Source organism: Schistocerca serialis, chromosome 5 (assembly GCF_023864345.2).
Source record: "Schistocerca serialis cubense isolate TAMUIC-IGC-003099 chromosome 5, iqSchSeri2.2, whole genome shotgun sequence".
NCBI classification, from domain to species: domain Eukaryota; kingdom Metazoa; phylum Arthropoda; class Insecta; order Orthoptera; family Acrididae; genus Schistocerca; species Schistocerca serialis.
The window spans coordinates 17,771,573-17,787,273 of record NC_064642.1 but is presented as its reverse complement, the minus strand read 5'-3'; the positions used below and the strand labels follow the sequence as shown (position 1 = coordinate 17,787,273).

Below are 15,701 nucleotides of genomic sequence, written 5' to 3'. Positions count from 1 at the left end.
CTGACTGAATATTTATGCAGCTTCCTTCAAATAGTTCTTCATTATATATAACTGCATCATGTGCAAAAAGTCTGATTTTACTATTAATATTTTCAGCAAGGGTCTCAACAGACTTCCCTGGGACACACCTGAAGTTGCTTCTACATCTGACGACTCTCCATCCAAGATAAAATGCTGCATCCTCCCTACCAAAAAGTCCTCAATCCAGTCAAATTTCACTTGATAACCCATATGATCATACTTTGGACAGTAATATAGATGTGGTACTGAGTCAAATGCTTTTCAGGAATAAAGAAATACGGCAGCTACCTGACTGCCTTGAACCAAAGCATCCAGTATGTGATGTGAGAAAAGTGTGAGTTGAGTTTCACATGATTGATGTTTTCGAAATCCATGCTGGTTGGCATTGAGGAGGTCATTCCTTTCCAAGATACCTCATTATGTTTGAGTTCAGAATGTGTTCTAAGACTGTACAACAAATCGATGTCAAGGATATTGGACAGTAGTTTTGTGGATCGCTCTGCTATCCTTCTTGTAAATGGGTATGACCTGTGCCTTTTTCCGAGAACTGAGCACAGTTTTTTGTTTGAGGGATCTATGATGGATTATAGTTAGAAGAAGGGCTTACTCAGCTGCAGTTTCAATATAGTGTGTGACAGGGAGTTATTCAATTGTAATGATTTCAGCCTTTTCTCAACACCACTGACATTAATACTTATTCCATTCACGTTGTCAGTGATACAAGGATTAAATTGGGGCAATTCTCCTAGATTTACCTTTGTAAAGGGACATTGGAAAACGGAGTTAAGCATTTCAGCTTTGGCGTTGCTACTCTGTTTCAGTTCCTGTCTCATTTGCTAGGGACTGGACACGAACTTCGGTGCCACTAACAGACTTTACATATGACCACAATTTCTTTGGGTTCTGTGAAAGATCATTTGACAATATTCTGCCATGGTAGTCATTGAAGGCATCACACATTGCTCTCGTGACAGCCAAATGAGTCTCATTGAGGATCTACCTATCTACAGCCCTACGTTTGGTTTTACAAGTATTACACAGTAATCTCTGTTTCCTTATAAGTTTCTGTACAGTGACTGTTCCCCCCCTTATGAACTCTTCTACTGGGTACATATCTATCCAGTGCATGGTCAAATATTGTGTTGAATGAGAGTTCCTTCTGCATGCTCCTGCCCTGTGCTGAAAGTTTCAAGAGCCTCAGTGAGATATGACACTAAGTTTTTATCTAGTTTACTGAACATGTATATCTTTCTGCTTGTTTTAGTTGTCCTTTGTCTTTCGTAATCATTGTTGCCACAGAGGCAATATATTTCCATCATGAGTGGGGTTCCACCTATCTGTTGTAGGTAGTTTTCAGAGAACACATTTAGTAAAGCTCCACAGGATGTTTTGTCACACCCACCACTAACAAAACTGTAATTTTCTCAATTAATTGTTGGATGATTAAAGTCTCCACCAATGCTTACATTATGACTGGGGAATTTACGTGCAAGTGAACTGAGGTTTTCTCTAAAGCTTTCAGCTATATCAGTAGATGAGTCTGGTGGGCGATAGAAGGACCCACACTTGGTACTGAGTTCTGCCCAATCAGTATCACATGCAGCTTCAATTTCTATTTTGGTGGATTGTGTTACATCACTTCCACACTGTAGCAATGTAGGTGTAAAGTTTGTTTTCCAACATTAATTATATCATCCCATCATGGACTACTTTGATTACACTTACGATTTCCGGTCAGCAGTCAGTTTCTACTCACGTGCACTTTAACATATTCGGAGTGATGGTGATGAAGGCATCAACTTTCTGAACTTGAGGTTGACAGGAACATGCGTTTTAAGATGTGGGTATGAGATTCTCGATGCAGCTCTGGAAGAAAGCAAGTGTCATGTGCCAGCCAAATTTTAAGTTTATTACACAAGTATCAGTAGTGTAAAAACATACTATGTTCATTTTTTTGTAGTAAATTTAATAATCTGAAAATGATGAACATGTAGCATACACTCAAACAAGTCATTTACTTGTAGCCTGTAACATTACTCATCCACATAATTGTGTAACATCCACGTAATATGTAACTAAGTAACCAAGAAACCCATTCCAACTGAAAAAAAGTATGAGAGATGGGTGCACAAGCTGTGGAAAGTTAGATTTGGTCAACATATATTGGTGCTACAAACTTTCTTCTCTGGGTATAAACATTTATCAATACTTTAATCAGATTTCATATCAGTCCACACTAGACATTAACCTTGAGGATGTTCCTGAAAATCAGATGTATGTTGGAACTACATATTCAGACATTACACCTATCGAGGCGTTTTCGACACTATGAAGTGTGAATTTATAGGAAATTAGACTTTCAGAAAATTGAGTCACTATATAGAGGAGGCATTGGCAGACAGACACAATGAAAGTGAATGCTAGAACTATTCCAGCTGTCCGATGAAGGCTGTCATCAGATGTGGCCTGATAGCTGAATAATATATAGCAGTCTTTTGCAGTTGCACTTGTCTGCCACCAAACGCCTCCTGTATGTGGTAGTTAGGATCTGTCTTTTTGTATTGTGCGTTGCTCCCTACGAGATTTTGAGTGATCCATACTAATTTTATACGTGAATTCAGTTTTCATATCCGTACTTGTTTTGATGTATAAAACAGTGTCGTTGGGGATTACGAGCTGAACAGTGTAATCTCCTCCCTTCTTCCTACTTCCATCAGTTGTCCACATTAATGTCCAATCAAAATAATTAATAAGCAGTCTTTTATGAAGATTTGAGAGGAATGAAGATTACAATAATCTTTCTAGCTTACCTAGCTTGTCATGTTGAGATGGCTCCAGTTCATCTTGTCTAGGCTCTGAGCGCTGTGGGACTTAACAGTGGAGGTTGTCAGTCTCTTGTCCAGGGTTCTGCTTCTTGAAACTGAAAATGTCACATCAGGTCCTCAGGTTTTAATGAAATAAATCTGAAGATTGTTATGGCAGCATTCTTTTTACATAAATATATTTTCTCACATTTTAGTATAGCATACAGTATTTTGATTTTTCACACTAACAAAGCCGAAATTACATTGTTTGCACAAAAATACAAAAATATATCTATCACACAGAGTCATGCTTATGACTCCCACACTCTGCAGAAATAACAATATTCCAAAGGGTTTACAGTTTTTCTTAACAAATGAATTTCTACTAGTTTCTGTTACATTATTAATTTCGATTATTATTTCATAAATGCATCCAGAAATAAACATAGTAAACAGTACAGGATTGTGTAATTAATAATAGAAGTTTTAAGTGTGCCAATAATTCGTAATTGGAAATGTTTCTAAAAAAAATAATTTCAACTGTACATTCAGAACTGGTACTTATCGATTATAACATAGAAACTAAAATATTTTATAAAGTAATTCCATTTCATAAATTTTAGCTTAAAATTATGTGAAAGTTTTCAAAAGAGCAACTGAGATAATATTGACATGTCCAAAATTCGAAAAAGAATACTGTCATCGACAAGTGCTGTTGAGGGAAAGCAATGGTAGAGGAGGATGTCCTGTTACATAGTCTTAAAAAAAATTGTGTTCATGTGTGCAATTGTACCTATGTTGAAGCCAGAAATAGCCATTTATATAGATGATGGGCTCTTTATCTGTTTTCAATTTTAAATGTATATTGATAGTGAAACATAGTTTATATTTTAAAATCTTATCTATTTAAATGAAATACGCTGGTATGCAATTGAAAGTGTTTCGTTTGATAATAATGCATTGAACAAATATTGAGAACATGGTGATTTTGTATTAGTGTACACTTTTTGTCTTCCACAGTGATCCATTATCAGAAGATTTACACTTGAATGAGGGGTGTCGGCAACTGACAACTGCAGTTGACAGTGTTGGTCTACCACAGAAGACAGCACGTTTAAAGTCATCAAAAAATTCATCAGCTGTTAAAACCTATTCAAGAAGATCTATGCAGAAGAACAATGATCAACATTATTCTCACCATAAGATAAAGGATGATACATGTGAACAGAAGGAAACTGATGATTTTACTGTTAAATCAAAAATTGCTGCAGAAGCTGTCAACGTGCAGAATAAACGGCCTCCGAAACGTTCGGTCAGTAAAGGTCGCAGATCCAGGAAGGCATCAGGTAGCAACTCTGTAACAAACTCTGATGAACCATTAGTAACTCAGAGGACCAGTAGAGAAAAATCAAAAAGTAAAAAGACAGCTCATTCTCCTAAGGCTACATCAGCAAAAGATAAAAGAAATGCAAAGGGTGAAACACCTCTGCAAGTTGCATGTATAAAGGTAAGCTGCTGTAAGAAGTAACAAAGAGAAGTTGTAGGAAAGGCAGTAGATGTGATTTTGTAAAGGATTGACTTATGTGCCTTATTGATTTTGAAATCGTAGGTGAAGATTTTTTGCACGGTAGTGGACTGTAAACCTTTGCTTTAAAAATTGGCTACATACTATTGGAAAAATTAGGCAGGTGTTATGTACTTACTGTAGCTGAAGAGGGCTGGAGATTCCTCCATTAGGCTCGGTTGTAATGCTAACATCATCAGTGAAAGTAACTACAGGGTGGCCGAAGGTGTGAAGCCACTCTTCTAAATCAAAAATATTTGGATAAACAAATTGAATAGTATGAAATGGAACTGTGTGTGTGTGTGTGTGTGTGTGTGTGTGTGTGTGTGTGTGTGTGTTGGGGGGGGGGGGGGAGGGGGCAAACCTGTGAGGCTATGTTACCAACATGATGCTCTTTTTGGATTCAACTTGTAATTTTCAAATGAAAGTCTGTTAGTTTGATGGCAAACAGAGAACTAAAAGAGGAAAACAATAGTGTCTTTCATTCCAGCATAGCTTTATTCATTCTTGAGTTATGTTACATTTTGCACAGAATGAGGAAACGCTGGTAATAATATGTAAATGCTACACGATGTACTCAATGAGTTGTTCAGCACATTGTAAGGTTGTTTTTACTCACTTCACCCATTCTTCATGGCTGTAACCGACAAATGTTCTGGGGTGTGAGCAGAAGCATCGATGATCTGCTCTCTACAGCATGCCGAGTTTCTGACCATTGCTGCACACACGACTGCCTTCACATGTCTATTTGAACAGAAGTGTAATGGACTTAAATCTGGAGAATGTCACGTCCACTCCACTGGTTCTTTACGACCTTGTCCACTGCCTAGGAAAATGGAAATCCTGATATGCCCAGATGGCTAACCTCTAATGAGATGGGGTAGTATTGTGCTGGAAGAAAGTTTTAAATCTCCCTTCTTCAGAGAGCAGCGATGGCAGCAGATCTTCATCCAACAGCTTCAGAGAATGGGCTGCTGGTAGCGTACCCTGAGTGAAGAACAGGCTACCAATACGAGAACCCCATATTACATACCAAAACTTCACTATATTTGATGGCTCCATCTGTTGAGGATTGACTTCTGAGCAATACCTCTGAATTCATGTGGCTCTCTGTTGGCATAGAAATTAGCTCTATCTGTGAACAGAATTAAAGAGGTGAAATGACAGTTTTTGAACAGCTCGGAAATCATTCGTCCTGCAAACAGCCCTATGCTCTGGATTGCCCATGGCGACAAGTTGTAAAATGCACTTTGTAAGGATGCCATATATGTGTGCCCAAGACTTTGATTATTGAAGTATGGCTGACTCCATTTTCCTGCGAGGTGTATAGAGTACTACAGCCACTGTCGCTGGACCAGCTTTGGATTTGTATGCGACAGAACCAATTTCACTGAATGTCACAAGAAGTTTCACCACTGCACCAATGGTTAATGGACAGTCCGCCTTATGGGTGGCACCAGCCAAATTCCTCTGTGAAAACATGGATATTCCTCTCTTCTGATATTGGAATGATTTCAGTGTATTCAGCTTGTGTTAATGCCATCAGTGTTTGAGTCACCTGTGAGGAAGAAACATCAGTCATAAACTTAGAATGGGTAAATGTATGCTCAAATGAAAGGCACCATTATTTTTCCCATGTGATTCTCTATCTACAGTGTAGGAAAAGACAGACTGCTACTTACCGCAAAGACGACACGTTAAGTTGCAGACAGACACAGTTAAAAGACACGGACATAAAGCTTTTGGTCACAGCCTTTATCGGCAAAAGAGAAGCGGAGAAACACACACCATTCATACACACAAGCAAGCACACCTCATGCACACATGACCACCATCTCCCGCAGTGCGGGCCAGGATGCAACTATCACGTGGGATTGGAGCAACATTGAGGGGTCAGGGAAGGGGAAGGGATAACAATGTACAGGTGTGTGGACAGAGGAATGCTGTCTGCTGGAGCGTGCAGGGACTAGAATGCTGACAGGTGCGGCTTCAGGAGATTGTGGAGTAGGCTGGTGGGAAGAAAGGAACAAAAAAGGAGATGGGCAGGTGCATTGGCAGAGGGCAGCAAACAAAGAGTGTGGGGGGTGATATGGGGGAGGAGATGGTAGAAGACAGGGGTTGGAAACTATCGAGTGGAGGGTGTGGGGACATTTTGTTACCGTAGGTTGAGGCCAGGATAATTACGGGACTGGAGAGTGTGTGCAGTTGAGAGAAGGTGGTGGTGGACAGGAGGATCCAGGTGGCTCGGGTAGTGAAGTAGCCATTGAAGTCAAGCATGTTGTGCCACAGGGTGGTCTACTTTGCTCTTGGCCATAGTTTGGCAGTGGGCATTCATCCTGGTGGACAGCTGGTTGGTTGTCATATCAGTAAAAAAGGCTGCGCAATGGTTGCAGCAGAGTTGGTAAATGACATGCCTACTTTCACAAGCGGCCCGGCCCTTGATGGGGTGGGTTAAACCTGTGACAGAACTGGAATAGGAAGTGCTGGGTTGGTGATTGGGCAGGTCTTGCACCCCAGTCTTCCACAGGGATATTATGTTCCTTGTGGCAAGGGGTTGGGATTGGGTGTGGCATAGAGATGGACAAGGATATTACAGAGATTGAGTGAGTGACAGAACTCCGCTTTAAGAGGAGCGGACAGGGCCTCAGGTAGGATGTCCCTCATTTCAGGGCGTGGTGATAGGTAACCAGGGCCCTGGCGAAGGATGTGGTTCAGTTGTTTCAATCCGGGGTAGTACTGGGTGACGAAGGGGGTACACCTTTGTGGCCGGTTCTTGGGAATGCTGGAAGGATTGGGGCTGTGAGGGGAAATGTCATGGGAGATCTGTTTGCGGACTAGGTCTAGGGGATAGTGCTTGTCTGTGAAGGCTTTGGTGTGACCCTCAGTATACTGAGCAAGGGAGTTCTTGTCACTGCAGATAAGCTGTCCCCAGGTGGCCAAGCTGTGTGAGAGGGATTTTTTGGTGTGAAAGGGATGACAGCTGTTGAAATGCAGATACTGTTGGTGGTTGGTGGGTAGAATGTGGACAGAGGTGCAGATGGAGTCATCAGAATGAAAGAGGTCAACATCTAGGAAGGTGGCATGCTGGATCGAGGAGGACCAGGTGAAGCAGATGAATGAGAAGGTGTTGAGGTTGTGAAGGAATGAAGACAGGGTGTCTTGGCTCTGAGTCCAGATCATGAAGACATCACCAGTGAACCTGAACCAGACCAAGGTTTTTGGGTTTGGGAGGCTAGGAAGGTCTACTCTAGACGGCCCATAAACAGGTTAGCATAGGAAGGTGCCTTGTAGGTGTCTGTGCTGTGATGCAGATTTGTTTGTATACCTTCCCTTCAAAGAAGAAGTAGCTGTGGGTTGGGATAAAGTTAGAAAGGTGTGCGAGGAGCGAGGTTGTGTGTTTGCAGACTGAAGGATGTTGGGAAAGATAGTGTTCAATAGCAGTAAGACCATGGGCATGAGGGTTGTTGGTGTATAGGGAGGTGGCATCAACAGTGACAAGCAGGGATACGGACATAAAGGGGTGGGTGTGGTGGAGAATCAGTGAAGGAAGAGGTTGGTATATTTGATGTGAAAGGCTAGATTACCGGCAATTGGTTGGAGGTTTTGGTCGGTGAGGACTGAAATTCTTTCAGTGGGGACACAATAACCAGCCACAATGGGATGTCCAGGATTGTTGGGTTTGTGGATTTTGGTGAGCATGTAGAAGTTGGGTGTGCGGCATGTCATAGGAGTGAGGAGCGAAAGGAGGGAAGAGGTTCTGGGAAGGGCCTAAGGCTTTAAGTAGGGGATGGAGGTTATGTTGACTTTTGGAATGAGATGACTCTGGCAGAGTTTATAGGAGAAGGAATCAGGTAATTTGTGGAGGACTTCCACCAGTTAGTCATTGCGATTTATAACAACTGTGTTAGAACCTTTGTCTGCAGGTAGGAAGATTAGGTCGGGATTTGTTTTGAGGTTGTGTATGGCTACTCTTTCTTCTGCAGAAACGTTGGTATTCTGAGGAAGGGACCTGGGGAAGAGCAGTAAGGCTAAGTTGGAGGTAAGAAATTCGTGAAGGTGACCGCAGATAGGTGGGAGGGGGAGGATCACAGTTGGATGGTGGTATGAACTGGGGTGGTATGAACTGGAGAGACAGGGTTCAGTATTGGAATTAGATTGGTTTTACTTGGAGGAATTGGTGGCAAAGAAGTGCTTCCATTGAAGGTATTGGAAGAAGGAGAACAGGTCATTGACAAGTCCAGCATGGTTAAATTTGGGTGTAGAGCTAAGAGGATAGGACTGAAACTTCTGTGGAGTTGAGGGTTATGGTGAAAAGACTACCAATAGTGTTATGGGACTGTTTTGGCTTTGGATTTGGTAGTGTGTTGGTAGTGAGTTTTGGAGGATGTGACAAGTTGAAAATGTCTGCTAGGCAGGGTTTAGGTGCTTTGAGGAGTGGGCGAGGAGGAACACTGTGCATAGGGTAGGGGTCGGATAGTGGTGCCCCGAGGAGGTGGTGGAATGTCAGCAGGTTGGATAACTTATGGAGGTGGTGTCTGGAAAGCTCCTTCAGGTGCTGGAGAGCAAGAAACTCAATTTCAGAGATGTGATGAATGGAGCAGGGATTGCACAGTAGAAGTATCTTACGGAGGAAGCAGAGGTGGTTGTAGGATGCCTATGCCATGGAGATGTGTATTTGGCCAGAATATGCAGACAGAATCTGAAAAGCTGAAGGTCATTGTGAAAGGAAGGGTGGGATTCAGAGAAAGGAAATTTAGGGGTTGGTTGGTTTGGGGGATTCAAGGGACCAGACTGCGACGGTCATCGGTCCCTGAATTTTAGTGGTTAGGCCATTTGAGAGGATCCCATCATTTTGGGCAGTATATGAGGAATGGGTTATGTGACTGGGTTTACGCTCCACCCAACAGTTTCCATCCCCTCTGTTCTGTCATCTCCTTGTGATCCTTGTCACCCACCCTCTGCCAATGCACCCACCCATCTTTCCGCAATCTTCTCCTTTTCACTCAACATCTCTGCCCTGCAGCCTCCTGACGCTGTGCCTGTTGGGATTCTAGTCCGTGCACACTCCACTAAGCAGTGTTCCTCTGTTCCTTCACCAATACACTACTTCCCGTTCCCATTCCCCTTTCTCTCCGGACTGCTACTTCCAGTCCGTATGACAGTTGATTCTGCCTGAGCTACTGAAGTTGGCGGTCATGTGTGCGTGAGGTGTGCTTGCTTGTGTGTATGAATGGTTTGTGTTTCTCTGTTTCTCTTTTGTTGATGAAGGCTGTTTCTGAAAGCTTTATGTAAGTGTCTCTTAATTGTGCCTGTCTGCAACTTCATGTGTCTTCTTTATGGTAAGCAGCAATCTGTATTTTCCTACACTGCTGATATTCCTATGTGGAGTTTCCATTGTTTATAATTCTCTATTTGTTTGACATTTCACATACTCCCTTTCCCATTTGAAAATTACGAGTTGCATCCAGCTTACAAGACGGCTGCCACGTTACAGGTTTTCCCTCCATTCCATCTCACACTACTTGACTTTAAATTTATATTCATCAAAAAGGAGGGTGATTCCAACATGTAGATCATCCTGCATTTCAGATTCTTGGATATTCCATCGTAAGAGCCATTTGCAGCAATAGTTACTTATTATTTATCAGAATCGGAACCAGTTTCTTCTTACTTTCATTATTAACACGCTGTCAAATATTAAACTATTTCTTGCGCTTTTGTCATCACAGTCAACCAACTTCTTGTATTTCACAGCTTTTCATGCAGGTATTTTGTTTTATTTGTTTACTTGCTTTACAGAAATATTGAATGATCTCAAATGTAATTGCACTTTATCATTAATGTTGGGAACAAGATAACTTACTTTCTCACTGATTCCCTAAACAGGTGCACTGCAGGATATGTTATTTTGGTCTTGTTTCCTAGATCTCTGCAAAATCCCACAGATTTATCTTTATGAACCATGGGGAAAGAAGAAGCAGGTGGGAAAAGGAAGTTGTAACAGCACGAGTGGGATGTTAACTTCTGACAATCTTCTCAATGACAATGAAGCTCAGGCAGCAGATGAGGAATGATATTATTTTCTTTTTCCTTTTATTTGGTGCCACCAAACTACTGAATCACACAGTTTATATTCATAATTTTTAGTTCATATTTATTGTACTTTCACGCTAGTAAAAAACCGGAACATTACTCCAGCCATGTGCTGTATCTGCTGCTGAACTGTTATTACACTGCTACAGTCTGTCTCGTCAGATTCAAACATTTTCTATTAACAAAATGCAAGACAGACTGCATACACCACAGTCATTCACAGAGTTGGGTGACACACTGACAGTACTCAGTGCTTATGAGTTTTTGTTGTTAAGAAAAGCTGTGGCGGTATTAACTGTTGGTTCTAACTATTTCAGCTTTCATTCATAACAGTCACTGTGTTATGTTAAATACAGAAATGACTACAGTATCCTTATGAGGAGCTATTTAGATTGTACAGAATGGTCTGCACCAACTGTGCCTTATTTCTGTGCCATTTTAACCATTCTGGGATGTTTCAGTCGTTTGGGCAGACTTCTCGTCCAGGGGTTCCAACCACTGAAATGCTCAGGCAGCATATTGAAGCAGAACTTCCAAGGCAGAAGTATTACACACCTGTAAGGTCTTTTTTTTTTTTAATTTATTTTGTGTGTCTTACTGACTTCTGTGAAGTTAGCCAGCTTTATTGTTACACTCACTTCCAACGTTTTTTATGTCTGATGGGTGTGTTTAGTTGGTTTACACGTGTAAAATATACAACAAATCAAAATTGGTATAAAGTGAAAAAACTTATGTGCTCAGATTACGTGCTTCTTCACAAGTTATTCTGCATTTTTGGAGCTGCTATTTGTGTGTGTGCATGCTTGCTTATTTTACAGTATTCGTACTTTGTTTTGAACTTTTGTGGTGAAGTTTTTGGATCATCTCATTTAAAGAAATTTATATGTACATATTATAGTTCGTTGAAGTGGTAACTCCTCATGGTGAAATCTCAGTTGTGACTAATGATGGTACATTGTGTGATTGTTATATTACCACTGCAGACAATTATGAGATGTGTCTAGCTCTAAACACAATCCTCTGTGTGTTACTTCCTTACAGCATTACTAATGTTTTTGTCAAAACACATTACCTTTTTACTGTTTGTTTTAACACTTGGTCAAAGCAATTGCCACACTTAATTTCTGCTGGACAAAGTTTTCTTGTTAGCCCTTGTTGTTTGGAAATGATATTGTACTTAGTGTAAGTTCTGACATCAGAACATGTCCTTCTGTGAATACTGTTCTAAAAATGTATGATGTTTTTGAACAGCAGTAGTTTCACCAAGTAAACAAGCATGTAATGTACTTACCTTCCTAAATGTTTCTTCTGTACACTGAAACTTTTCGCTTCTCTGTGTAAGAGAGCCCTCTTTTGGTAATTATAGAGGAACTAGTTACAAAAGTGCGGATTTCTTCCAAGTACTCTGAGCCATTGTTGTCAACATCATACTTGGGTTGGTGCTGTCAGACATTTTCGTATACATAATTAATGTTTCAGATGCATATCTTACTGTTGATTGAAAATATGATTATTGATTGCTACATACGTGTCTTCTCTCCTTGTGTTTGTATGATACAGTAAAGATCAAAAGAGTGATTGCCACAATTATCTTTCTATGACACTTGGCTGATGAGTTGAGATGTGGTGAAGGTGGCAAACTGTTTCTCAGCCTCTGACTATTATTAGATGAGAGATTTTCTGAAAACATTCTTGACTCTTGCTCCAGCATAAATGCTTTGGAACTTAATTCTTTATTTGCTGAACCATGTCATTTAGTAAAATAGAGTATGTCTCATGTTTCTGAAATTGTCAGAGGACTTTACTTATGTACCAATGACTTAAAAAGGATGTACAGTATAACTGCAGATTGACTATGAATATTTTTGATTTCGGAAGTCATCCTGAAAGAGAATACAATTTTTCTTGGAAAAAAATTCATCTTCTACTTTCAGATGAACTGTTAGGAATGAAATTCTTGCCAGTGGAGTAACATTTTGGTTTTTACAGAGTATGTTTCTCTTCTCTCCCCCTCCTCTCTCAACCTCCTTCCATAAACATTGAAACATAATTGCTTTATGATTACAAAAAAATCCTCCATTTGGACTTACCTGTCAAAGTTATTTTACTGTAGTGTTCTGAACTTTTTTATAATTTATGGATTTTTTTTTCCAAAAATGCCAATCCATAAAATTTTGATTAGTACTATATAGTTCTACATTCCCTGAAAAGGAGAGCTTCCACTTTTAGGTTGAAGAGGTTTTATAAGCAATTGAAATTTTTGCCATACATAAAAACTGTTTTATTACCACATTATCACATAACAGGCTCATAAAAATCAAAACCTAGCCTTATTTAACATAATTTTAGTTTTGAAAGATGAGTAAGAGACTCATTTTTCAAGCATTTTAAATGGTTCCAAAATGTGTGTGAAAGGTCCAAAGACTTAAAGGTTTCAATTTATAAAACTTCTGTGCACTCTGTTTTGTACTGAAATTAGCCAGTCAGTGAACTAAAAATGTGTTCCACTGCATCCTTTGATATAGAGTGATACCTTCCTGTTTAACCAACAGGAACTGGAGCACTTAAAATTTTCAAAACATTGTGAACAGGAAGTGAGCACGGATGGTGTTGTTGCTGTCCATCAGTTGGAAACTTATGTCCAGCAGCTGGTCCATGTGGTAGCATAAAGTTCACTACAGTTTCGTTTAACTCATAACTGGTGTCTGTAATCTCTGCAATCCACCAGTCATAGTCATACACACACACGCCACAAACATCTCCCTACCATTATTAACCAGGGTTGCCACAAGTTTCCCCAAGTAAAATTCTGTAATATTTACCCGATTTCCAGACAAGTTTTAGCGTTTTCCCGACATAATTTGAGGTCAAAGGTAAGTCAAGGTGTAAGTTGACAATCTGTCTTTGCAGCTGTGGTACAAGACACAATAGTGCAAATGAGGAAATATCTAAAAAAAACTTGCAAGCACATGGTGTTTCCTGATGTGAGCAAAAATCTTAAGTACTAACATCAATATCTTTCGTAATGAACTGTTTTTAGATGGGTAAAGCAAGCTAAATTGTATACGTGTTTCATTAAGACCACTGATGTTATTTTATTTCAATAAAATGGCACACATCTGGTCACAAAAATAATCATTTCCTTGAAGTCACAAGACATTTAAAATACCTTCACTGATTTCAGAAATAACCTCAGAAAAAATAGGCCTCTTGAAAGAAGTGTATAAGGTGAGGAAGAATTGTGTAATTAAACACTACAGGTGCTGCCAATAAAATGTTGGTTCTACTATGTTCATTATTCTGTCAGCTAATATCCACTATGTTATACCTATTATTTTACAGGTATTGTGTGATTTTTCTTTCGAGAAATGTATTAGTACATGGCGTATAAACCGCCAGCAACTGACACAATTTTCTTCTTCTTACCATCTGTACTTTATAACATATAAACTACTTTTGAAGTGCCAAAATGTACTAGAACACACACTATACAATGTACTTGGAGTGAGATAGTCACAATTCCTGAAATCCATCACCTCTGACCTATTGAGGAGCACTGCAGTCCTGGGTATATGGATAAAACCTGAAAACCCGCTGCATTACACCACACACAGACAGACCCTGCCTGCAGGCAGATCAGTGATACTAGATCCGACAGGTAGGGACTGCACATTAGTGGGAGCCAAATGGCTTCAGATCAGCAGGCCCAATCCATTACAGATACCCGCAGAAACGACCTGCAGTTTTGGCCCATCATGGAAATACACTCGTGTGGCCAGTTATTCACCAGCTGCAGACAGCATATTGATGAAATGAGACCATGGTGATCAATCCATGCAACAGATAACTTGCTCAAATACTCTGAGAATCAATAATAATGAGGATAGGTAGCAACTCACCATAAAGATGATTACCAAGCCACACACAGGCACATAGAAATGACAATCACACACTCACAACTAAATTTTCAGCCATAGCTTTTGTCTGAAAATGGGTGCATCAGAAGTAGTGGCAGCGATGACTGCAAGCTGAGAGAGTGGTAGGAGAGAGAGAGAGAGAGAAGCAGTAGTAATGAGGGAGTAGGCAAGTGGCGCATGTACTCAGCTGCACCCGGCCAGCGATGATGCACGACACCTCAGTAAGCAAACCATTTCATTAACTGAGACAAAAACGAGATATTTCCAGTGTTTCTCTTTATTTTTTCATATTTCCCCGATGTTTCCCTGATGTGTTTGAAATTCCCCGATATTCCTTGATTTTCAGAAACTGAGGAAACCCTGTTAACATTATACACACATGTAAACCAAAGTATTGCATAGTTTCTATAGAGGGTGCCATATGGCCAACCGATGTGTTCTCTGTGAAGCCTACCTTCATTGTACAGTAGTCTTAAATGAACTGTGACAGGAGCCCGAAGAACAGGGGACTGACATACTAGGTCATGCATTAAAACTTTGAAATACAGTTATGTAATCTACTGTACAAGCAATATAGGTTATGCCACAATCTTTTTATACTATTTCCTGACAATGTGCTTCCCGTATTTTTTAGTACTGATAATGGCTAGTTGTTAGCCGAAATCTAGGTTTGCATTAATAAAGCCTGAAAGGAAAGGACGTCTGATTGCTGTTCTTCGTCATTCTGAAAGTCATATCACAGTCATTGAGTGCATTCCACATTGTTATTGAAGGTAATTAGACACTTTGTTCCACCACAGTGCCACATGGCGGTTGCTGAAGCATGCCCAGAGCTTACGGTTCCAGTCCTCAACTCAAAAAACCCAGTTCACCAAATTCATACCAGCAAACAAACACCGAGCAACCTTAGGCGCTCGCCATTTAGAATGACTCAGAGGGCATATGTGATTTTATCAAAGATATCAAGGATGCAGCAAGCATTAGCTCCACCTCCTTCTCCCCCCCCCCCCCCCCCCTCCCCACCCCACTAACTCTCCACACCGTTAAACAGCTGCTATTTTTACAAGCAATTTCTTAAAAATGTTCCAATAAATAAAAAACAATAAAACTGCTACATTCTGTTCTATACCATTTTCAAAAGACACAGAGTTCACTCCACATCAAACTTCTACACAGAAGAGTGCAATTTCTAGAGGTAGAAGGGCCGTGTCTCCACAGAGTTCACTGAGCCTGGTGACAGGCTATTTCTTTATGTAACAGTTCAGAAAGTAGCCAAGTACCTTGGTATAGAGAAGATGAACA

At 40.3% G+C, this 15,701-nt stretch overlaps 1 protein-coding gene across 2 annotated transcripts in view; it reads left to right on the top strand.

Annotated features, from left to right (window-relative positions):
* Positions 1–15,701, top strand: part of LOC126480803 (BRCA1-associated RING domain protein 1-like) — a 164,207-nt gene that overhangs the window by 37,391 nt on the left and 111,115 nt on the right. Inside the window, exons 3-4 of one of the 2 annotated variants that reach the window (XM_050104122.1) lie at positions 3,846–4,332; positions 10,944–11,039. In XM_050104122.1, the coding sequence (XP_049960079.1) occupies positions 3,846–4,332; positions 10,944–11,039 (583 nt within the window). The remainder of the gene's footprint in view (positions 1–3,845; positions 4,333–10,943; positions 11,040–15,701) is intronic. The other variant, XM_050104123.1, reaches the window with a different exon arrangement.